General features: G+C 47.4%; 1 protein-coding gene across 1 annotated transcript in view; it reads left to right on the forward strand.

Moving 5' to 3' along the window:
• The window catches only part of NDUFV2 (NADH:ubiquinone oxidoreductase core subunit V2), a 54,563-nt gene that overhangs the window by 14,700 nt on the left and 14,746 nt on the right, over positions 1–25,117 (forward strand). The window contains exons 2-4 of the mRNA XM_075316398.1: positions 17,895–17,954; positions 21,330–21,392; positions 21,569–21,685. Of these exons, the coding sequence (XP_075172513.1) occupies positions 17,895–17,954; positions 21,330–21,392; positions 21,569–21,685 (240 nt within the window). The remainder of the gene's footprint in view (positions 1–17,894; positions 17,955–21,329; positions 21,393–21,568; positions 21,686–25,117) is intronic.

The following is a 25,117-nucleotide window of genomic DNA, read 5'->3' on the forward strand; positions in this document are numbered from 1 at the left end:
ATGCATATTGGACCTGACAGGCTCCCTTTAACTTTGAATTTTCTTAATTGAGAGGTTAATAGTTTATTTTTTAAAGTATTCTTAGGCTATGTGCGCACATTGCGTAATTACATGCAGTTACGCTGCGCTTTGTAGCGCAGCGTAACTGCATGCATCCTGCGTCCCCTGCATAATCTATGAAGATTATGCAGGAGCCGTGCGCACGTGGCGTCTTAGAGCGCAGCGCTTCGGCTGCTGCCCGAAGCGTGCGTTCTAAGAAGTGACATATCACTTCTTCCGTGCGCTTTGCCTGCAGCCCCTGCTCTGTCTATGGGAGGAGCTGCAGGCAGAGCGCATGGAATCGGCTTTTTTTTTTCACTACGGACATTTCTTCAGCGCTCTATTGGGAGACCCAGACGATTGGGGTATAGCTACTGCCCTCTGGAGGCCACACAAAGCACTACATCAAAAGTGCAAGGCCCCTCCCCCTCTGGCTATACCCCCCCCGTGGTATCACGGGTTCTCCAGTTTTAGCTTTGTGTGCGAAGGAGGTCAGACATCCACGCATAGCTCCACAGATTTTAGTCAGCAGTAGCTGCTGACTATTTCGGATGGAAGAAAAGAGGACACATATAGTGTCCCCAGCATGCTCCCTTCTCACCCCTGGATGGTGTTGTAAGGTTGAGGTACCTATTGCTGGTACGGCGGCTGGAGCCCACATGCTGTTTTCCTTCCACATCCCCCTGAGGGGCTCTGTGGAAGTGGGATCCTGCCGGCCTCAAAGCTCTGACGCCGGGCTCCATCCACAGACCCATTTGAACCTGCTGGATTCGGAGCTGGAGTACCGTTCAGGGACATGGCCCTGCACCATTACAGGTACTCTGTGTCCCCGTACACACAGGCACAGCACACTCCAGACTTGCTGGGTGTGCTAGTGCGCCGGGGACAGTAATGGGTTACAGTCACTGCAGCTTTGCTGAGTGACTTTGTGTTTTGGGAACTACCGCGCCGGACGCTCCGGGAGCGGAGGCGCGGCTGGGACTTGTAGTTCGCCGGGGACTGGGCGCCGACCGCGCTTTTACGGCGGCGGCGCTTATAAATCCAGTCCCCGGCTTCTGCGGCCTAGTGCCGCTTCGTTCCCGCCCCCTCCCTGTCACTCAGGGAAGGGGACAGGCGCTGAGCAATCAGCAGCGCCGAGGGCTGGAGCCTTTTTACATGCTCCAGCCCTCTCACTGCACACTGTCGGGCGCCGGATTCCCGCTCTGCCTTGGGGCACGCCCACGGCCCGCCCCTCCTCACATGAGCTGGAGAAGAAGCCGGCAGCCATTACTGAAGTCCGAGCTCGGATTTCGGCAACCAGGCAGGACGGTGGCGATCATACACCCGCTTATAGGCGGGCGGTAAGCGGCACACATAGTGCTGACCACAGATAACTGCAGTGTGTACATGTGTTGTTTTTAACTGCACAGGTCGCTATATGCCCGCTTGGGGAGCGACACATTAGCAGCAGGAAAGCAGGTGTGCTAAGGCACAGGCTTTCTAGGCTGCTTGTATTGCACGACTGAGGTGTTCATTTGTGTTTATGTGTTATACATTGCACTGTACAGTCGCTAGTCTTAGCTATATTCTCCTGGAATGGCTAGACTACAGCAGCAGAAAACCAAGGGTGCTGGGGCACAGGTTTTTTTCTATGCTGCTTGTATTGCATGGGCTGCAGTGTGCATTTGTACTTGTGCTTGTATGCTATACATTGCACTGTATGGTCACTCTTCTGGGCTATATTCCCCTGGATGACTTGTCTACAGCAGCAGAAGAGCTGGGGTGCCAGGGCACAGGCTTCTATGCTGCTTGTATTGCATGTGCTGCAGTGTTCATTTGTACTTGTGCTTGTATGCTATACATTGCACTGTAGGGTCACTCTTGGCTATATTCCCCTAGATGACTAGTATACAGCAGCATAGGAGCAGGGGTGCCAGGGCACAGGCTTCTATGCTGCTTGTATTGCTTGTGCTGCAGTGGTCATTTGTACTTTATGCCTGTATGCTATACATTGCACTGTACGGTCACCAATCTTGGCTATATAATTCTAGATAGCTAGTCGGCAGCGGCAAAACAGCTACACAGATTTTCAGTGCTGTTTTTACTACATGGGAGGCTGTTCATGACACCGTCCCATTGTGTGCATGCTCCCCCGTAGCACGTGCCGGGGTCTCTAGCACTTCGTCTGCCTGGGTCTCTACTAGTTGTGGCCAAAGAAACCACCTGTCAACCCTGTCCATGGACAGGGACGGAGTAGTCATAATATAGAGACTTGCAGTCCAGACAGGCCATGGGCAATCTACTGGACCAAAAGGCAGCTCTTCAGGGCTTTGATTCTGACATAGCTATCGATCCGGATACACCGGGTGGTAACGCCATACGGAATGATCCTATACCGTCCATCAATGGAAGGTTGGATCTTTTTCTCCCTCAGCTCCCCCAGTGGAGATAGGAGACGAACAGGAGAAGTCCCTTTTCAGTATCTCACACAGATGTTGAGTATTTTTCTGGCCACGCTGACTTCAGAGAAGCAGTCCAGGAACACCACGCTTACCAGATAAGCGTCTTCTCCAAACGTTTTTAGGATACACGTTATCCCTTTTCCCCTGACGCGGTCAGTGCTGGACCCAGGGTCCAAAGGTGGATTCTCCAATCTCCAGGCTTGCGTCTAGAGACATAGTTGCACTGGAGATGGGGCTTCACTTAAAGACGCCAGTCACAGACAGATGGACTCTGGTTGAAATCTGTCTAGGAAGCTATCGGCGTGTCGGTTGCTCCGGCATCCACAGCCGTATAGGCAACATAACCTTTTCAGCTGTTCTTGCGCAGCTGGCCTTGAGCACAGGGACATCTGTACCGCAGAGGCGTCCGTAACCCGCAATGTCTGCACTGCGACTTACCCTGTTAATACTGTCCTAAAAGTACAGTCGAGGTTTCGGTCCTTCCCAAGCTCCGGTAGGTCCCAATTGTCCTCGGGCAAAAGGGCTACTAAACCTCAGACGGGCTCAGATTCCGGCCGGGCTCAATCACGCCCAAGGAAGGCAGTCGGAGGAACCGCTACAAGGCGGTCTCCTCAGGACTCTCAGTTCTCTCTCTCTCTCCGCATCCGCGGTTGATGGCAGAACCCCCCGCCTTTGGCGACATTTAGCTGCCACAGGTCACAGACCGGTGGGTGGCGAACATTGTGCTCACGTGCACAGGACAGTGTTCTAATCTCGTCCTCCGACTCCATTTCCCTGCTGCAGGCGGTGGATGCTCTAAGAGCAGAAGGAGTGGTGATCCCTGTCCCCCCTCAGGAACGAGGGCGAGGGTTTGTACTCCAATCTCTTTGTGGCTCCAAAAAAGGACGGTTCCTTCCGTCCCGTTCTGGTCCTGACACTGCTCAACGAGCATGCGAACTCCAGGCGGTTCCGGATGGGATCCCTCCGATCCGTCATTACCTCAATGTCTCGAGGAGACTTCCTTGCCTCAACAGACATCAAAGATGCCTATCTCCACGTGCCAATTGCTACGGAGCACCAACGTTTTCTACGTTTTGTGATAGGAGACGAACATCTTCAGTTCGTAGCTCTGCCATTCAGTCTGGCGACAGCCCCACGGGTGTTCACCAAGGTCCTGGCAGCAGTGGTAGCAGTCTTGCACTTTCAGGGACACCCGGTGATCCCATACTTGGACGATCTACTCGTCAAAGCACCCTCCCTCGAGGCATGCCAATGCAGCCTGAATGTTACGCTGGAGACTCTCCAGACTTTCGGGTGGATCATCAATTTGGCAAGGTCAAATCTGTCTCCGACTCAATCACTAACGTATCTCGGCATGGAGTTTCATACTCTATCAGCAATAGTGAAGCTTCCGCTGAACAAGCAGCGTTCACTGCAGACAGAGGTGCAGTCTCTCCTTCAAGGCCAGTCGCACCCCTTAAGGCGCCTCATGCACTTCCTAAGGAAGATGGTGGCAGCCATCGAGGCAGTTCTCTTTGCGCAGTTTCATCTGCGCCAACGGCAATGGGACATTCTCCGCCAATGGGACGGGCAGTCAACCTCCCTGGACAGGGAAGTCTCCCTTTCCCAGACGGCCGAGGACTCTCTGCTATAGTGGCCATAGCCCCCATCCTGGGCACTGGTCACGACAGATACGAGTCTGTCAGGGTGGGGAGCAGTTTGTCTCCGCCACATGGCTCAGGGGACGTGGACTCAGCAGGAGTCCACCCTTCAGATCGATGTTCAAATCGGGGCAGGGTATCTTACCCTATTAGCCTTCCAGAAGTGGCTAGAAAGAGAGCAGATCCGAATCCAGTCGGACATCTCCACAGCGGTGGCATACATCAACCACCAAGAAGGGGCGCGCAGTCAGCAAGCCTTCCAGGAAGTCCGGCGAATCCTCATGTGGGTGGAGGACACAGCATCCACCATTTCCGCAGTTCACATCCCGGGCGTAGAAAACTGGGAAGCAGACTTCCTCAGTCGCCAGGGTATGGACGCGGGGGAATGGTCCCTTCACTCGGACGTGTTTCAGGAAATCTGTTGCCGCTGGGGGGTGCCGGACGTCGACCTAATGGCGTCTCGGCACACCAACAAGGTCCCGGCATTTATGGCACGATCGCGCGATCACAGAGCTCTGGCGGCAGACGCCTTAGTGCAAGATTGGTCGCAGTTCCGGCTCACATATGTGTTTCCACCTCTGGCACTCTTGCCCAGAGTACTGCGCAAAATCAGATCCGATTGCAGCCGAGTCATACTCGTCGCACCAGACTGGCCGAGGAGATCGTGGTACCCGGATCTGTGGCATCTCACGGTCGGCCGACCGTGGTCACTACCAGACCGACCAGACTTACTGTCCCAAGGGCCGTTTTCTCCATCGGACTTCTGCGGCCCTGAACCTGACTGGGTGGCTTTTGTGTCCTGGATCCTAGCGTCTTCAGGATTATCCCAAGGGGTCGTTGCCACCATGAGACTGGCTAGGAAGCCCACGTCTGCTAAGATATACCACAGAACGTGGAAGATTTTCTTATTCTGGTGCTCTACTCAGGGAGTGTCTCCCTGGCCATTTGCATTGCCTACTTTTCTTTCCTTCCTACAATAGGAGTCAGAAAAGGGCTCGTCGCTCGACTCCCTCAAAGGGCAAGTCTCAGCACTATCCGTGTTTTTTTCAGAAGCGGCTAGCACGTCTTTCTAAGGTGTGCACGTTCCCGCAGGGGGTTTGTCATATCGTACCCCCGTACAAGCGGCCGTTAGATCCATGGGATCTGAACAGGGTTCTAGTTGCTCTCCAGAAGCCGCCTTTCGAGACTCTGAAGGAAGTTTCTTTTTCTCGCCTGTCACAGAAGGTGGCGTTTCTCGTTGCGATCACATCGCTTCGGCGAGTGTCTGAGCTGGCAGCTCTGTCATCCAAGGCTCCCTTCCTGGTGTTTCACCAGGACAAGGTAGTGCTGCGCCCCATTCCGGAGTTTCTCCCTAAGGTCGTATCCTCGTTTCATCTTAATCAGGATATCTCCTTACCGTCTTTTTGCACTCATCCGGTTCACCGGTATGAGAATGATTTACGTTTGCTAGATTTGGTGAGAGCACTCAGAATCTACATTTCCCGCACGGCGCCCATGCGCCGGGCCGATGCACTTTTTTGTCCTTGTCGCTGGTCCGCGCAAGGGGTTGCAGGCTTCTAAAGCCACCCTGGCTCGATGGATCAAAGAACCAATTCTAGAGGCCTACCGTTCTGCGGGGCTTCCGGTTCCTTCAGGGCTTAAAGCCCACTCAACCAGAGCCGTGGGTGCGTCCTGGGCATTACGTCACCAGGCTTCGGCTCAACAGGTGTGCCAGGCAGCTACCTGGTCCAGTCTGCACACTTTCACCAAGCATTATCAGGTGCATACCTATGCTTCGGCGGATGCCAGCTTAGGTAGAAGAGTCCTGCAGGCGGCAGTGACACCCCCGTAGGGGAGGGCTGTTTTGCAGCTCTAACATGAGGTATTTCTTTACCCACCCAGGGACAGCTTTTGGACGTCCCAATCGTCTGGGTCTCCCAATAGAGCGCTGAAGAAGAAGGGAATTTTGTTACTTACCGTAAATTCCTTTTCTTCTAGCTCTTATTGGGAGACCCAGCACCCGCCCTGTTGTCCTTCGGGATGTTTTTTTGTTGTTTGCGGGTACACATGTTGTTCATGTTGAACGGTTTTTCAGTTCTCCGATGTTATTCGGAGTTAATTTGTTTAAACCAGTTATTGGCTTCCTCCTTCTTGCTTTGGCACTAAAACTGGAGAACCCGTGATACCACGGGGGGGGTATAGCCAGAGGGGGAGGGGCCTTGCACTTTTGATGTAGTGCTTTGTGTGGCCTCCAGAGGGCAGTAGCTATACCCCAATCGTCTGGGTCTCCCAATAAGAGCTAGAAGAAAAGGAATTTACGGTAAGTAACAAAATTCCCTTCTTTCTGCAGCGATTAGAAGCGCACGTGTGCTCTTCAGATCACTGCAGAAATTTCTGCAGTGACTGTATGCAACGTGCGCACATAGCCTAAATGCTGAGCTGTGTATAACCCTGCCCACAATATTGATTGGCAGCTTACTGTTAATGCCTAGTGTACACCAAAAAACTGGCAATTGGTGATGAGTCTGGGATTATACAGATTAGAAGGACTACAAATGCATCTCAATAAATTAGAATATCATCAAAAAGTTAATTTATTTCAGTAATTCAATACAAAAAGGGAAACACATATATTGTAGTCATTACAGAGTGATCTGTTTCAAGTGCTTTTCTGTTAATGTTGATCATTATAGTTTACAGCCAATGAAAACACAAAAGTCATTATCTTATAATATTAGAATATTATATAAGCTGAAAAAAATTATTTTAACCCCTTCAGCCCCCGGGCACTTTCCGTTTTTGCGTTTTTGTTTTTTGCTCCCCTTCTTCCGAGAGGCGTAACTTTTTTATTTTTCCATCAATCTTGCCATATGAGGGCTTGTTTTTTGCGGGACGAGTTGTACTTTTAAATGAAACCATAAGTTTTACCATATAGTGTACTGAAAAATGGCAAAAAAATTCCAAGTGCGGAAAAATTGCAAAAAAACTGGGATTGTACAATAGTTTTTGGGATATTTTATTCACCGTGTTCACCAGATGGTAAAACTGATGTGTGGGTATGATGCCTCAGGTCGGTGCGAGTTTGTAGACACCAAACATGTATAGGTTTACTTGTATCTAAGGGGTTAAAAAAATTCACAAGCTTGTCCGAAAAACGTGGCGCACGTTTTGCGCCATTTTCCAAAACCCGTAGCGTTCTCATTTTTCAGGATCTGAGGCTCAGTGATGGCTTATTTTTTGCGTCTTGACCTGACGTTCTTAACGGTACCATTTTTGCGCAGATGCTACGTTTTGATCGCCTGTTATTGCATTTTGCGCAAAATTTGCGGCGACCAAAAAACGTAATTTTGGCGTTTGGAATTTTTTTGCCGCTACGCCGTTTACTGATCAGATTCATTGATTTTATATTTTGATAGATCGGGCATTTCTGAACGCGGCGATACCAAATATGTGTGTATTTTTTATTTTTTTAACCCTTTAATTTTCAATGGGGTGAAAGGGGGGTGATTTGAACTTTTAGGTTTTTTTATTTTTTTTAAATTTTTTAAAACTTTTTTTTTTACTTTTTTTTTTTATTTTACTAGTCCCCCTAGGGGGCTATTGCGATCAGCAATCTGATCGCTTTGCACAATCTGCAGATCTCAGCTACAGAGCTGAGAACTGCAGATTTGCTGCTTCACTTTCAATGCCGGCTGTATTCCGGCATTGAGAGGAAGTGACTCATGTTAGCCACAGGCGTCATCACATGACCCTGTGCTACCATGGCAACCGCCGAAAGTCACGTGATCATGTCACGTGACTTCCGGCGGGGGCGGGGTAAGTCACTGTAATGGCGGCGCCCATATACATATCGCTGCCAAGACTTTGGCAGCGAAATGTAAGGGGTTAATGGCCGCGGGTGGAAGCAATTCCACCCGCGGCTAGCAGGCACACATATCAGCTGTTGATAACAGCTGATATGTGCGCCGATCGCCGCCGCCCGCCGGCGGCAGGGGGCGGGGCTTACCGGAAAACGATCCATGACGTATCTAGTACGTCATGGGTCGTTAAGGGGTTAAACTCAAATGTTGGGCTACTGAAAAGTCTGTACAGTAAATGCACTCAATACTTGGTCGGGGATCCTTTTGCATGAATTATTGCATCAATGCCGCGTGGCATGGAGGTGATCAGCCTGTGGCACTGCTGAGGTGTTAAGGTTGCTTTGATAGCAGCCTTCAATTCGTCTGCATTGTTGGGTCTGGTGTCTCTCATCTTCCTCTTGACAATACCCCATAGATTCTCTATGGGGTTTAGGTCTGGCGAGTTTGCTGGCAAAGCAAGCACAGGTTACTGTGGTTATTAATATAGGTATTGGTACTTTTGGCAGTGTGGACAAGTGTAAATTCTTTCTGGAAAAATGAAGTTTCCATCTCCAAAAAGCTTGTCGGCAGAGGGAAGCATGAAGTGCTCTAAAATTTCCTGGTAGATGGCTGTGCTGACTTTGGTTTTGATACAACACAGTGGATCTACACCAGCAGATGGCAGCCTCTATGCGGCGGTGGACACCGCACTAATCACCCACGCTGAACTCTTCACGAATGTGCTTACTAATAATAATAATAATAATAATCTTTATTTCTATAGCGCCAACATATTCCGTAGCGCTTTACAATTCAGGAGGATCATATACAAACAAGTAACAGTTATAGAAATACAATATTTAGAGGGAAAAAAAAATACAACCCTGCTCGTGAGAGCTTACAGTCTACAATGAGATGGGGGGAGAGGCAAGGTTCAAGTGCTTATTTATAATGACAATCCAACCATCTCACAGAAATGGGGCTTACTGAGGAAGGTCTACGGACCGAAAATGTTCTGTTGTTGTTATGCACAATAAATAAATCACACGTTGCAGCCAATCTTGGGAGTGCCTTGTATTCTTCTACTACACCAGCAGATGACATGGCTCCCCAAACCATCACTGATTGTGGCAATTCACACTAGACCTCAAACAGCTTGGATTGTGGCCTCTCCACTCTTCCTCCAGACTCTGGGACCTTGATTTCCAAATGAAATGCAAAATTTACTTTCATCTGAAAACATCTTGGACCACTGAGTAACAGTCCAGTTCTTTTTCTCCTTGGCCCAGGTAAGACGCTTCTGGCGTTGTCTATTGGTCATGAGTGGTTTGACACAAGAAATGTGACAGTTGTAGTCCATGTCCTAGCTACATCTGTGTGTGGTGGCTCTTGAAGCACTGACTCCAGCAGCAGTACACTCCTTGTGAATCTCCCCCAAATTTTTGAATGGCCTCTTCTTAACAATCCTATCAAGGCTGCGGTTATCCCGGTTGCTTGTGCACCTTTTTCTTCCACACTTTTTCCTTCCACTAAACTTTCTATTAATATGCTTGGATACATCACTCTGAACAGCCGGCTTCTTTAGTAATGAACTTTTGTGGCTTGCCCTCCTTGTGGAGTGAGTCAATGACTGCCTTCTGGATACCTGTCAAGTCAGCAGTCTTCCCCATGATTGTGTAGCCTACTAAACCAGGCTAAGGGATTATTTTAATTGCTTAGGAAGCCTTTGCAGGTGTTTTGTGTTAATTATTCTAATTTTCTGAGATGAGGACTTTTGGGTTTTCATTAGCTGTAAGCCATAATCCTCATCATTAACAGAAATAAACACTTGAAATAGATCACTCTGTAATGACTCTATATAGTGTCTCCCTTTTTGTATTGATTACTGAAATAAATTAACATTTTGATGATATTCTAATTCCTTTCTTGCCTTTTCATTGGGGGACACAGACTGTGTGTAGTATGGTGTCTCCAGGGGAGGCGTGACACTAGATTGAAAAAGTGTTAGCTCCTCCTCCCACAGCATATACCCCAGCTAGGCAGGAAACTAGCTCAGTTTTTTTCTAGTGTCAGCAGGGAAGCTGACATGTCTGGCCTTGCCCTACCAGGTGCCTCAGGCCAGCTTATTTTGTTTTTATTTTGTTTTTTCTTATTCATTCTATTTTTGATATGGGGCAATACCAGGGTGCCTTGCCACCCTCTTTCCCCCCCCCCCCCCCCCCCATCCCCGCGTATGGGCAGAGGAAACCTGGCGTGCACAAGCCATCAGTCTTCCCTCGCGCCCAAGTGGTCGGGTCTGCATACCCCTCCAGGCTCCCTGGAAGCACCTCACACCAAGGTAGCTCCAGGGGGCTAAGCAGAGCCGAGGACCTGCTTCAGCCTTGAGCCGAAGATGCGTCCCTGAGATCCCTGCATCCATCACCGACGCGTCTTTAGACGGAGCCAGGAGCAGGTAGGGAGACGACGAGTCATCTGTCCCCTGAATCCAAACCGCCGCCTGGAAATGCGCCGGTGGAGCGATGCAGGCCGTGATCCCGGGGAGCATCATTAATTTAGCCCCCGGCTTCGGCCTGCATTCTAGCAACGTCCCCCCTCACTGCTCTGGAAGCCGCTCACTCAGGAGCAGCTCGTTTCCGATTGGCCGTCACGCTTAGTCCCAGCCCTGGGACCAATCAGTCTCCGGGGGACGTCTCTCTCCTCCATGCTGCCAGGAACGCTGGATGCCATTTTCCACGTGGGGAGCAGACACGGGTGAGATCGCCTCCTTGGCTCTGCACTTCCGCAGCACTATATACCGCTCTGCTCAGTGGTATATCGCTGTTTCTCTAGCGGTATGCGCCTGCTGGCTAGTGGTGTATATCAGCTACTAGCGGTATATACTGGCTCTGCCTGCAGGTATATGCCAAATAAATAAGGAATAACGTTTGGAACTCCATTCTAAAGGTGGCTTTACACACTGCAACATCGCAAACGACATCGCTGTAATGTCACCGGTTTTGTGACGTAATAGCGACCTCCCCAGCGACATTGCAGTGTGTGAAACACATCAGCGACCTGGCCCCTGCTGTGAAGTTGCTGATCGCTACAAATCGTTCAGGACCATTCTTTGGTCCTTTGTTTCCCGCTGTGCAGCATGATCGCTAGAAAGTTTCAGTGTGTAAAAGGACTTTACAGCGACTTCTTTAGCGACTTCCCTTTCAAAAAGCTGCTTTACAACGTCCCCAATGACTAGCTAGGTCGTTCTGCAGGTCCGGATCGCTGTTGCGTCGTTGGCCAGGTTTGCCAGCTCACCAGAGACTTTGTAGCGATCCCGGCCAGGTTGGGATCGCTGGTGGGATCGCTAGAAAGTCTCAGTGTGTAAAGGGGCCTTAAGTCTGAACTGGGTGCAAAAAACCTAAATAAACATCACTATATGGAGATAAGGTATGCACACCAGTGACTATGCAAGGGGAATACATGTAATAGCAGAAACTGCTGTGTGAATACTGACATGAAAAACTCAATAGCTATATGTAAGAATGAAATGTGAAAAATGGAACCTGCATTATTGCCAATCCACATGATACGTATATATAGCCTGGGTCTCAGATTCCCATACACGGTAAGGTTTTTTAACTGCATGAGAGGACACACATTAGCTAGGGACCCCAACGTAAGAGAAATAACTTGGCGTAGTGTTGGGGCTCTATTGCATTGATCAATTCAGTAGCTAAATTTCTCTTTATTCATATGTTCATGGCAGTAATGCAGATTCCATTTTTCACATTTCATTCTATACATATAGCTATTGAATTTTTCATGTCAGTATTCACACAGCAGTTTCTGCTATTACATGTATTCCCCTTGCATAGTCACTGGTGTGCACACCTTATCTCCATATAGTGCAGGTATATGCCAACTGTTTGACAGTATATGCCTTTTGCTATCGGTATATACCGGCTGTGCATAGCAGTCCCTTTATAATACTGCTAGTGGCTCCTCATACTAACAGCAACATATCCCTATATAGGGCTGTAGGACTCTGTTGCTGATATGCGTAACCGCAAGGGTGATAAAGCTTCCCAGGCGTCCTCTACGGACCTGTACTATGCTTGTACCACCTGTGGACGCTCGTTTTTGTAATGGCCGAAGCTATCCATTATGCCGGGGCTGCGATGCCCCTACTACCGTGTCACAACAGACCCAGTTGCCGGACCAGGAGGATGCGCAGGTTTTGGATTCTGCCCCGGCCACCGGCCAGCCAACACCCCCGTCTGATGACGTTCTTCCTGCATGGGCTCTTCTAATGTCTAAAAGGATAGATGACCTTGTCACTCAGATATCCCAAACCTCAGGCAGCCTTCCCCCGGCTCAGCTCCTTCAGAGGAGCCCGCCTGCTTCGTCTGGTCCTTCTTCCCCAGAACGTAAAAAGGCTGCTTCCAAGAGGCGCCATTGCGACTTCTACGCCTCTTCCGACTCGGACGATGGTCAGTCTGACCCGGGCTCTGTGACTTTTTTAGTAGTCACGATTCTCAAGACTCTGATTCAGATGTCCCTTCCGAGTCTAGGCATATAGAAGACACACTAATTTCGGCTGTCAATCACTCTTTGTCGATTTCTGATCAGCCTCCGGACCCGACTTCTCATTCGGCAATCAAGCGGGCCAAGAAGCCTCCTAAGTCCTTTGCCCAGGATCCGGTTTTTCGTCAAATCGTGTCTAAACGGTGCGATCACCCTGATAGAAGGTTTAATAAAAAAACCTTTCACTTCATTCGCTTATCATTTTCTATCTGAAATGGTTAAGACCTGGTCAGTACCCCCCTATTGTGGACCCGCCAGTATCCAGGCTGGCTAAACACACGGTTATGTCCGTTTCAGACAGCGCGTCTCTCAAGGACTCGTCCGACCGTGCAGTTGATGCCGCGGTCAAGTCTATTTTCCAGGCTTCAGCCTCCTCTCTTTGCCCCCTGTTTGCCTTGACATGGTCGCGAGAGCTATGGGTGTGTGGAGTAAGAACCTACGCAGGATGCTTCGCTCTTGTAATATTCCTCCGGAAGCTTTTGAGATCCTTGATTTGATCTCCCTAGCCTCTAATTATTTTCTTCACGGCTCCCTAGATGCAGCTAGTTTGTCAGCCCTAACGGCAGCCAATGCTGTTTTTGCCCGCAGAGTCCTGTGGCTAAAGATATGGAACGCGGACAGTGCCTCCAAGAAATCCCTGTCCACGCTCCCCTTCCATGGTCTTCTCCTGTTTGGAGAATCCCTGGAGAAACTCATATCTGAGACGACGGGTGGATAAAGTACCATTCTACCACAAAAGCGACCTGTATCCAGGAATTTAAAAAAAAATCTTCTTGGCGCAGGCAGTCCTTTCGGCCCGTCTCCCAAAAACCTTCAGTACAAGGATCGTCCCAACGCTCAGATCGAGGATCCGGCCCCTCAAGGTGCTCTTCTTGGCGTTCCCACTCCAAACAACCTAAACCTAAGGGACCTCGCCCTGCACAGGCCCCCTCAGCATGACGCCAGGTATCCCTCAGATCCGACTCCTGTTGGAGGGCGGCTTCTGCTTTTTCGGAATATCTGGCTAGACCACACTCACGATGCTTGGGTTCAAGAAATCGTCACCTCGGGTTACAAGATCGATTTCCATTCCCTGCCGACCAGCAGGTTTCTGCGTTCTCGTCTCCCAAAGTCCGAAACGCAAAGCCAGGCCTTATTTCAGGCCATAGCCTCTTTACAAAAAGCAAACGTTATCATTCTAGTGCCCATGGAACAGTGCGGCAAAGGTTTCTATTCAAACCTTTTTGTCGTTCCCAAAAAAGATGGCTCTGTTCGCCCTATCCTGGATCTCAAAAGACTGAACAGATCCGTACGCATTCGGACCTTCCGAATGGAGTCATTAAGAGCAGTACTAGCCGCCATGGAACCGGAAGAATTCCTAGCCTCCATAGATGTTCAAGATGCTTATTTACACATTCCCATATGTGTATCCCATCAACGGTTCCTTCGTTTTGCCGTAGGACACAGTCATTACCAATTCAGGTCCCTCCCCTTTGGACTGGCCACTGCGCCTCGGGTCTTCACAAAGGTCATGGCGGCCGTCATGTCCACTTTGCACCCCAGAGGCGTTCTGGTCGTTCCCTATTTGAACAACCTACTTCTCAAGGGGAGCTCTCATCAAGTTTGCTCAGAAAGCGTGCAGATATGCTTAGACACGCTGTCAAGGCAAGGGTGGCTTATCAACTTCAACAAGTCATCCCTCATTCCTCGTCAGCGCATCACCTTTTTAGGTATGCTGATAGACACGGCTCAGTCCCGGGTTTTTTCTTCCAGAAGACAAGAGGTCTTCCCTCATCCGGGCCGCCCAATCCCTCCGCTCCCGCCGTCACACATCCCTTTGGAATGGGATGAGAGTATTAGGCAAGATGGTGGCAGTCATGGAAGCCGTGTCCTTTTGCCCAATTCCATCTGCGCCCTTTACAACTGGATCTTTTATCCTTCTGGGACAAGAATCCAGCTTCTCTAGACCGGTCAGTCCGCCTATCTCTGACTGCGCTCCACTCCCTCGTCTGGTGGACTCAAGTCTCATCCCTATCTCAAGGGAAGTCCTTCCGTCCTGTCCACTGGCAAGTAGTCACGACAGATGCCAGCTTCATAGGCTGGGGAGCGGTGTTTCTCCACCACACTGTTCACGGACGCTGGTCTCCCTCCGAACGCTCCCTTCACATCAACGTTCTAGAGATCAGAGCCATATTTTTGGCCCTTCAGAACTTTCAGCCCTTGCTATTGGGTCTCCCTGTTCGGATCCAGTCAGACAATGCCACGGCTGTGGCTTACATCAACCATCAGGGAGGAACTCGCAGCGATGAAAGAAGTATCCAGGATTCTTCTTTGGGCAGAGATGCACATTCCCATTATTTCAGCTGTCCATATTCCGGGAGTAGACAACTGGGCCACAGACTTTCTCAACAGACAGGATCCAGCGGCAGGGGAATGGTCCCCCCACGATGAAGTGTTCAATTAGATCACTCTTCGTTGGGGATTCCCAGATGTGGACCTCATGGTGTCTCGGATGAACGCCAAGGTACATCCCTTTTATGTTTTTAACCCGCTAGCGCTCGGCTCCGACGCTCTAGTCTTCCCGTGGTCGCAGTTTCGCCTGCCCTACATCTTCCCTCCGTTTCCTCTCATTCCGAGAGTAATCAAGAAAATCAAGGCGGAGGGAATTCCCGTGATCCTCGTGGCCCCGGACTGGCCCAGGAGAGCCTGGTACCCAGAGCTTCTCCAACTTCTCAGCGACACTCCCTGGAGTCTCCCCGACCGCCCAGATCTTCTGTCGCAAGGTCCAATATTCCACCAGAATACAGCACAGCTGCATTTGACGGCGTGGCGCTTGAATCCTTGATTCTAGCCAAGTCAGGTCTTTCTTCTAAGGTAGTTCATACCATGCTTAATGCTCGGAAGCCCTCCTCCGCCAGGATCTATCACAGGACCTGGAAGACCTATCTTTTCTGGTGTGACCGTCATCACCGGTCGCCCTTTGTTTTTTCAATCCCTAATGTTCTTGCCTTTCTGCAGGACGGTCTGGACTTAGGACTAGCCCTCAGTACCCTTAAAGGTCAAGTTTCTGCCTTGTCAATTTTTTTCCAGAAGCAGCTGGCTTCTCGCCCTCAGGTCCATACCTTAGATCCCTGGGATCTGAATCTGGTTCTCGGAGCTCTTCAGCTTCCTCCTTTCGAACCTTTAAGAGAAATCTCTCTTCAACGTCTCTCTTGGAAGGTTGCCTTTTTAGTCACCATTACCTCTATCAGACGAGTGTCCGAACTGGCGGCCCTTTCCTGTCGCTCACCTTACCTGATATTCCATCACAATAAGGTGGTCCTTCGGCCTTCCCCCGCCTTTCTTCCGAAGGTCGTATCTTCTTTCCACTTGAACGAAGACATTGTGTTGCCGTCATTCTGTCCGGCCCCGGTCCACTCCTTTGAAAAAGCCCTTCACACTCTAGATCTTGTTAGGGCTCTGCGGATCTACATCTCCAGAACAGCGCCGTTGCGCAAGTCCGATGCCCTCTTTGGCCTCTCAGAAGGACACAAAAAGAGCAACCAGGCTTCTAAATGCACAATTTCTCGATGGATCAGGACTGCCATCTGTGAGGCATACAAAGCACGAGGTGCTGTTCCCCCTCAATCTGTGCGGGCCCACTCTACGCGAGCAGTGGGTGCATCCTGGGCTATCCGCCATCAGGCTTCGGCGGCCCAACTTTGCAAGGCCGCTACCTGGTCCAGTGTGCACACGTTTACAAAATTCTACAGAGTGCATACGCATGCCTCCGCGGATGCTGCTCTTGGAAGACAAGTCCTTCAGGCAGCAGTGGCCCATTTATAAGTGGCCACTGCTCGGTTTCTTGACAGTGTTGATATGTGTTCACTGCAGTTGCAGTTGTTAGTCAGCTCTTAGGCTGATGTTCTACACTGTTAATAGTTCAGTTCCCACCCAGGGACTGCTTTGGGACATCCCACTGTCTGTGTCCCCCAATGAAAAGGCGAGAAAGGAAATGACATTTTTGTGTACTCACCGTAAAATGTCTTCCTTGGAGCCATTCATTGGGGGACACAGCTCCCGCTCTTGTGGTTTTGGTTGTCCTTCTTCTACTGCTTTTACACCAAACTGAGCTAGTTTCCTGCCTAGCTAGGGTATATGCTGTGGGAGGAGGAGCTAACACTTTTTCAATCTAGTGTCACGCCTCCCCTAGAGACACCATAATACCCACTGTCTGTGTCCCCCAATGAAAGGCTCCAAGAAAGACATTTTACGGTGAGTACACTAAAATTTCATTTTACTGAGATGCACTTGTACAAGGATCAAGACACCTAGTCCTGTAGTGATAATTTCCTGCTAATAAAACACTGATTTTATTGAATCTACAATAAGCAGCCCAGTAAAAGACACATTGGTGGAATCGGGGTGCCTACATCTACATTATGCTTCTATCTGATTACACAGCAAAAGCCTTCTAATGGGTTCTCTTTTAAAACTTTTGCTCGGTACTGTCTGCAATATATGAGCCTTAGGCTGCTTTCACACTACGTTTTTTTAACATCCGTCATTAACGTTTTTTTTAACGCAAAAAACGGATCCAGTGCAAATGCGTTTTCATTTCAATGCATTTGCAATGGACTCGCGTCAACATGCGTTCACCTGCATTTGCGTGCGTTATAGTAAGGATCCAGCGTCTTGCAGTTTTTTAACTTATTTCAAAAACGCTACTTGTAGCGTTTTTGAGCTGCGTCCAAATACTGCAAATTGCTGGATCCTGACTAAACAGCACGCAAACGCATGTGAACGCTGGCGTGCTGATAGACAGGATCCTGCTTGCTCTACTGAGCATGCCCAGAAACCAGCCTCGGGTGATCAGTCCCTCTCTCCACCTCTCTCCACCTCCCTCCCTCTCTCTCTCCTCCACCTCCCTGCCTCCCCCTCCCTCTCTCTCCACTCTCCCCTGCCTGAGAGCGGAGGACGCTCGTAACCAAGGTAAACATCGGGTAACCGCGGCCTTAGTTACCCGATGTTTACGTTGGTAACGTGTGCAGGGAGCCGGCTCCTAGCAGCTGCAGACGCTCGTAACCAATGTAAATATCGCGTATCCAAGCAAGTTACCCGATGCTTACCTTGGTTACGAGCCTCCACTGCTGTCAGATGCCGGCTCCCAGTCTATCACGTTCAGTTCCCCTCACTCCCGATCACATGACTCCAATGCCCGCCCATAAACTTAAAGTGACAGGATCCTGCAAAATAACACATGCGTTTTTTTTGCTGTAAAAGCAGGATCCGCTTTTGCAGCAAAAAAAGTTCATGACGCATGTTAAAAAAACGTAGTGTGAAAGCAGCCTTAGATGGGTTGTGCTACTCTATTTAGTGTGTTTGCGCTTTAGTCTTGTGTGATGAGAAAGTGTTGTAATGCTTTTGTATACTTGCAGGTACGACGGTACTTGCATAAAACTGCAAGATGCAGTGGAGCTGGAGGAGCCTCATTTATAGTAAGTATCTTGCTGCTTTTCTTAACCTGTAGAACCTTGATTTTAGACACATTCAATAAGTAAAATAAAATGTCACATAAGCCGATCATAGACATAATTGCAGTGAATGGAAATTATTTTAAGGGTATGTGCAAACATTAAGTATTTGTAGCAGACAATTTAGCTCTGAAAAATGTGTAAGTTATGCATGTTAGTGCATGGATTTTGTATGCGTTTTTCCCCATTCAATTGAATGGGTAGAAAATGCTGTAAAAATGGTGAAATAATTGTAGTCCCACAGATTTGAAACTGCTTCATTTCTGCAAGGAAAAAATAAGCAGGGTGTGTGAGAGACGTCAGAAATCTCATTCACTTTGCTAATAAACTAAAACAATGCGTTTTTGCGCAGCAACAGTGTGGCCAAAAAATAACGTGTGAACAACCATTAATGGTATGTGCACTCTATGGGGCTAATTTATTAAGACTTTTGAAATCTGGATTAAACCACCACTCCATTGAATTTTTCTTTTTTATCCAGCGCTGGAGTGGTGTTTTTCAGACTAGAACACATGGCAAGTAAAACGTCCCGAGTGTAATGTGATAAAAAAAAATTGCATTCCACTCGAACCCATGTTACTCTATGGGGCCGTTCCCATCTGCAATTATTTTCTCAGCTCTAATCGGACCAAGAAAACTATCGCAGCATACTGCGGGTCGAATCTGATTCACTCGCACACATACAACTTGTCTATGGATGCGAGAGAAATATCGCACTGCAGTTGGATGATACTGGAGCGCAGTGCGATAATCGCATTAGCTGGCAATAGAGGAGATAGGGAGATTAATTCCTCCCTCTCCTCTGCAGCTGTGATCGATTCAACAATGAAATGATGACTAGTAAAAACACTGAAAAAGAGACCTGGGCATCTTGTTGAAGTATAGACTGTTTTCAGAGTGTAAGGGTATGTGCCCACGATCAGGACTCGCTGCATTCTGGACACAGCGAGTCTTGATCTGCGGGTCCGCGAGTCTCCTCCGCAGGAGCCTGCAGCTGCTTGTACCCACTATCAGGGTTCACTGCGCTGTGATCTCTCGCTTGTGTTCTCTCTACGGACAGCGCATGCAAATCCACAGCAAACAATTGGCATGCTGCGGTCTGGAAAGGCGCACCGTAGGTCAGTGTTTGCTGCGTAAAAAAACAAGCACAGTGGGCACAGGATTTCTAGAAATTCCATCCACTGTGCTTGTACTGTACACTGCAGCGGTTTGGACGCAGCTGAAGCATGCTACATCCAAAAAGCTGCAAACACTGATCGTGGGCATGTACTCTTAATACCCCTGAAGAACGATCAGCTCACATTATTTACAACTTGGCATCTTTGGTAAACCTGAAGCAGGTAAGACACTTAAGGCCATGTGTGCACACTACATATTTTTTATGCGTTTTTTTGGGGAAGATTTGTCACAAATCTGTGTGCCTATCCTTAGAAAGCAATGAGAATTTTGAAGTGTTATGCATATGTTGCTTATTTTTTCCTTGCAGATTTTGTGCAGAAAACAATTGTCAATTCTTGGTGCGCTTTTGCCTGCATTTTTCAGCCCTTGCACCCATTTGTCATCATTATGGAAAACGTATGTCACAAACGTACCGCATGGCTCAATTTCTGCACCAAATACTCAGCGTGCACACATAGCCTAAAACTGAACATGTGTACAGTAGGCCATTTTTACATGCATATGTTTGTTTTTTGGAGTATTTAGTTAGTGATTTTTCGGGCACCTTTCGGCATCTGCCTTCAAAAAGATGTTGCGTGCACATACCCTGAAGAAAACCAGTCATATGCAGAAACTCTATTTACCTGCAGATGTAGTTTATGTGCAAGTAAATAGCATTTAAATGAAGTTCTGGAGCTGCAGTTACAGGGATAAATCTACTTTTCCCCTCCCTGTTGCTGCTTGCTTCTAGTCATCGGGGTGGTGCAGGGAGAGCGCTATAATCACTCCCCAGCACTTGACCACGTACAGGAGAATCCTATACACCCTCATACATGTTAATTTTGTTGGCATTATCAACTATCTATCAGGGTTGGTTAGATTTGACTTTAATCTGATGCTATGGCCAGGTTTAGATGCTGATATAAGGGAACTGTTGCTGTTTAGTGCATCTCATCCTGTGTGACGAGTGACATGGGGCTCAGGTACCACGCTCAGATTAATAGCTGCTACCATGGGAGACTAAAATCAATGAATGAAAATGGAGATACAATGTACTGTTTTGTTTTTTGTTTTTTTTGCCTTGGATTTTAAAACTGTCTGTGCAGCCGCTTTATACATTGTAATGACCACATCTCGGAGACTTCGGATAGCAGAAAACACAACATTTACTATCAGAACAATTATTTCCATCTGGCCAAACTGATAAAAATGCAATGATGAGTTGTGTCCATATTCAGAGGAGCAGCTGAAGAAGTACATTACATATATATTATATAGTTTGTGAGGTTGAAGAAAAACTCAGTGTATGCTTTAACCAATGGAGACACAGGCAGCAGAGCGCATACCTGACACACACGATACTTATTTCTCATCCCTTTGACCAGTGATGTTCTATTGGACGTAGACTTTGCTGATTCACATGCTGATTAGTAAGCCAAGACATTGTGTGATCCTTCGGGGAAGCGGCAGTCTACGCTGGTGTCCTCTCTGCCTACTCCTGGGCCGGTCTCTCCTCAGTCACCCATTTTCTTAAAGGGGTATTCCCATCTCCAACTATCTCAATATGTAGTAGGTGTAATAATACTAATATTGGCAAATACATCCAATTAGAAATGTAGTATAGTTCTCCTGATAGCTATATCACACTTCTCATGTGCAGGGCATTACAACTTAGGTATCCATGGTTACAACCACTCAGTGCTAGTGGTCGTAACCATAGATACCTAAGATAAGTGACATGGCTATATCAGGAGAACTATACTACATTTCTAATTGGAGGTATTTGTGAATATTATTATTATTACACCTTCTACATATAGGATCTTGGAGATTGGAATACCCCTTTAACTCCGCCTTGACTTTATGATTGCGCTGTGTCACCCCCAAGCAGCAATAGTCCTGACATCAGTCAGTGTTTTCACTGTTCTACCTGATCATTTAGGAAATGATTTCTGTTGTGCTGGCCCCATACGACACATGGTATAGTTTATAAATTACGGTCCAGTAAGTCTTTTATTTAGCTCAGTAGATACTTGCATTAATTAGAAAGATGTGGCAGCCTGTAAACCAAAGAAAACATAGGTAACTGCCTTGATGAGAGGCCTTCTGTATCAGCCATATTTATAAATATGCATCATTCTCTCCTGGCCCTTAGATGTTCTTCTCATTTGTTCATTGCAGCACAGAGATACCCCTGAGAACAACCCGGATACTCCCTTCGAGTTCAGTGCAGAAAATTACAAGGTACGTTGTGTGCACTTTGGGTTATGTAACATTAGAGCACTCAGACGCTGGCTTTTATATAACCCCATTAGCGGCTGCACAGCCTGTATCTAAATTGCTTTGCTTTTCATTCTGGGCTTCTGTGACACTGGAGAGATTTATATTTTACCATTTTATTATTTATTTCTTTTTTTCAGAGAATAGAAGCAATAATTGGCAACTACCCAGAAGGGCACAAAGCAGCAGCTGTAATCCCAGTGCTTGATTTGGCACAGAGACAGCACGGATGGTTGCCTATCTCTGCTATGAACAAGGTATGATTAGCAGTATCCAAAGAATTATGTGTTCAAGGAGCGAGCCATGCCTCTTTGTACAAAGTCATTGTGGAAAAGGTTTTATTAGGTTTGTTTTTGTATTAAAGTGAGGTACATATGGGAACATGCAGCCAATTAGAGGACGGGGACAAAGCCCACAACCAAGGACTTCTCAGTAAATTATGGGAGACGCTGCCTAACTAGGTAGAATCGACGTACGGGATAAGAGCAAAAACTCTATGGAAGTACAGTATAATTAAAAGCAAGCTGATTTTTTTTTCCCATTTTTCAAACAGCTACAGTTTTTATCACTTTGGGTTACATGCGACTTTTTGATCTTATTTTAGTGATATGTTTTGGCTTCTCCCTACCTACACCCACGTCATCTGCCATAAGGGTTAAAGGGAAGGTGTTGTCAAAATATTTTTTTTTTCTCTCCAATAACTGAGAAAATATAAAGTATTAATGTTTTAATGTTGTTTAAATAATGTTATCTGTGTTTAATTAAAAAAAAAAAAATAAAAATTAAGTTTCATATTTTCCACTCTTAACCCCTTAACGACCCATGACGTACTGGGTACGTCATGGATCGTGTGCCGGTAAGCCCCGCCCCGATCCGCGCACATATCAGCTGTTATCAACAGCTGACATGTGTGCCTGCTAGCGGCCATTAACCCCTTACATTTCGCTGCAAACATCTGGCAGCGATATGTATATGGGCGCCGCCATGACAGTCACTTACCCCGCCCCCACCGGAAGTCACGTGACATGATCATGTGACTTTCGGTGGTTGCCATGGTAGCACAGGGTCATGTGATGACGCCTGGAGCTAACATGACTCACTTCCTCTCAATGCCGGAATACAGCCGGCATTGAAAGTAAAGCAGCAAATCTGCAGTTCTCAGCTCTGTAGCAGAGCGATCGGATTGCTGATCGCTATAGCCCCCTAGGGGGACTAGTAAAATAAAAAAAAAGTAAAAAAAGTAAAAAAAAATTTAAAAAAAATAAAAAAAAATAAAAGTTCAAATCACCCCCCTTTCACCCCATTGAAAATTAAAGGGTTAAAAAAATAAAAAATACACACATATTTGGTATCGCCGCGTTCAGAAATGCCCGATCTATCAAAATATAAAATCAATGAATCTGATCAGTAAACGGCGTAGCGGCAAAAAAATTCCAAACGCCAAAATTACGTTTTTTGGTCGCCGCAAATTTTGCGCAAAATGCAATAACGCGAACAAAACGTAGCATCTGCGCAAAAATGGTACCGTTAAAAATGTCAGGTCGAGACGCAAAAAATAAGCCATCACTGAGCCTCAGATCCCGAAAAATGAGAACGCTATTGGTTTTGGAAAATGGCGCAAAACGTGCGCCACTTTTTTTGGACAAGCTTGTGAATTTTTTTTAACCCCTTAGATACAAGTAAACCTATACATGTTTGGTGTCTACAAACTCGCACTGACCTGAGGCATCACATAGATACCTCAGTTTTACCATATAGTGAACACAGTGAATAAAATATCCCAAAAACTATTGTACGATCACACTTTTTTTGCAATTTTTCCGCACTTGGAATTTTTTTTGCCGTTTTCCAGTACACGATATGGTAAAACTTATGGTTTCATTTAAAAGTACAATTCGTCCCGCAAAAAACAAGCCCTCATATGGCAAGATTGATGGAAAAATAAAAAAGTTACGCCTCTCGGAAGAAGGGAAGCAAAAAACAAAAACGCAAAAACGGAAAGTGCCCGGGGGCTGAAGGGGTTAAAGACTAGGGGGAGCAGCTGCAGGAATCTTACTGTAGAAGTAGCTCACATTACAGCTGCAGTAAAAGTGGGCAGAATCTGCTCTCCTGTGTTGATGTCACACCTCCCTGTCCCAATCTGGGTGCTTCCAAAAGGATAAGAGAATGAAGTTTAGTGACACAGTGTGGAGCCATTTTGTTGTTGGCCGCAAACTGATATGTCTAAAGTTTCACCGAGGACAGCTGCATAGTGCACCACTGTATCCCTATGCCCCGCTGCTGGCTGTCTCCCTATGCCTCACTGTATCCCGTGCCCCCATATACTGTGCTGCCGGCCAGGATCGGCGGTCCGAGGTGGCATGCGACAAGGAGGGGTGATCTGTAGTGCAGTGCCGCTAAGGCTGCAGATCACCGCTCCCAGCCGCATACACTCACCTCAGACTTGCGCCCCCGGCAGGATGTCCTGTCAGCGATCACAGTACGAGCAGCGGACGGAGGCCCGTGGTGAGCGGCGGTGGTGTGAGCGGCATGGCGGAACAGGTTTTGAACGGCAGAGTGGGGGAGCAGCATGCCAGGATCAGTAACTGTGCAATCACCATTGCCTGGCGTCGGTACTCGCCCCATCCATCCCAGCGGGTGACAGGGGGAAAGTGGAGCACACCGCATACGCTGTGTTCTCCACGAAGATGGCGCTGATCTGCTCCCTCTGCTGTGATCTGGACAGCCCAGGGGGCACATCCATTTCACAGCAGACGCCTTCTCTAGTGTTACAATTTAGGGTCGGAATCCGACCACTGTCTTCTATGCCCAGGGGCCTGCCATAAAGGAGGTAAGTAACTGTCGTTACAAACACCAAATCCAAGATGGCAGCCCCCAGTGCTTCAGTAAAACTAGAATTAAATAAAAACTAAGTAAACAGTGATTTTAATTTTGTATTAAAAATACTTGATTTTATAATCCCTATTATTAATACAAAAATAAAAAAACGCGACACCCTTACTTTAATTCTATATCTTGGTAGTTCAGACTTATACAAATGCAAAAAATCCAAAGGAGCTTGTTTTTTTAAAAAAACTTTTTCCTTTCTGACATGATGTACACCTCCAGGAGCGCCGTTCCACACACCAATCAGCTTCCCCGCGATCACGTGGTGCTGAGGTGTCCTGTGCTTGTACTGACAGAGCTACGATGTTCATAGGAGACTGTGATTTTTACTATTTTACTGGTATTGCAGTGTATCATATGAATGATCGGCTTAGTGCAGGTTCAAGTCTCCTAAGGGGACAAACAGTATGCACGTGGTTTTGCCACCTGTACAAGTAACCGGTCAGTAAATGTCATAATGAAAAGGAATTCGAGATTCCAGTACTGCAATTTTTTCGTTGCCGCGACAGCAATAAGAAGCAATCAAATTGTCATATGTATCCAAAAAAATGGTATTGATTAAAAACGTCAGCTAACTACGGAAAAAAACAAGTCATTAGTTGGCAGCGTAAACCATTGAAAAATTAAAATGTTGCGATTGTAAAAAAAAAATTGGCAATACAATCTTCTTTTTTTTTTTTTTTTTTTATTCTCCCAAAAAGAAACAAGCCCTTATACAACTATGTGGATGGAGTAATAAAAGAAAGTTTGGGCTCTTGAAAGAAAGGCAGGACTAAATCAAAGCAGGAAAATTAAAAATAAAA

Source organism: Anomaloglossus baeobatrachus, chromosome 6 (assembly GCF_048569485.1).
Source record: "Anomaloglossus baeobatrachus isolate aAnoBae1 chromosome 6, aAnoBae1.hap1, whole genome shotgun sequence".
NCBI classification, from domain to species: domain Eukaryota; kingdom Metazoa; phylum Chordata; class Amphibia; order Anura; family Aromobatidae; genus Anomaloglossus; species Anomaloglossus baeobatrachus.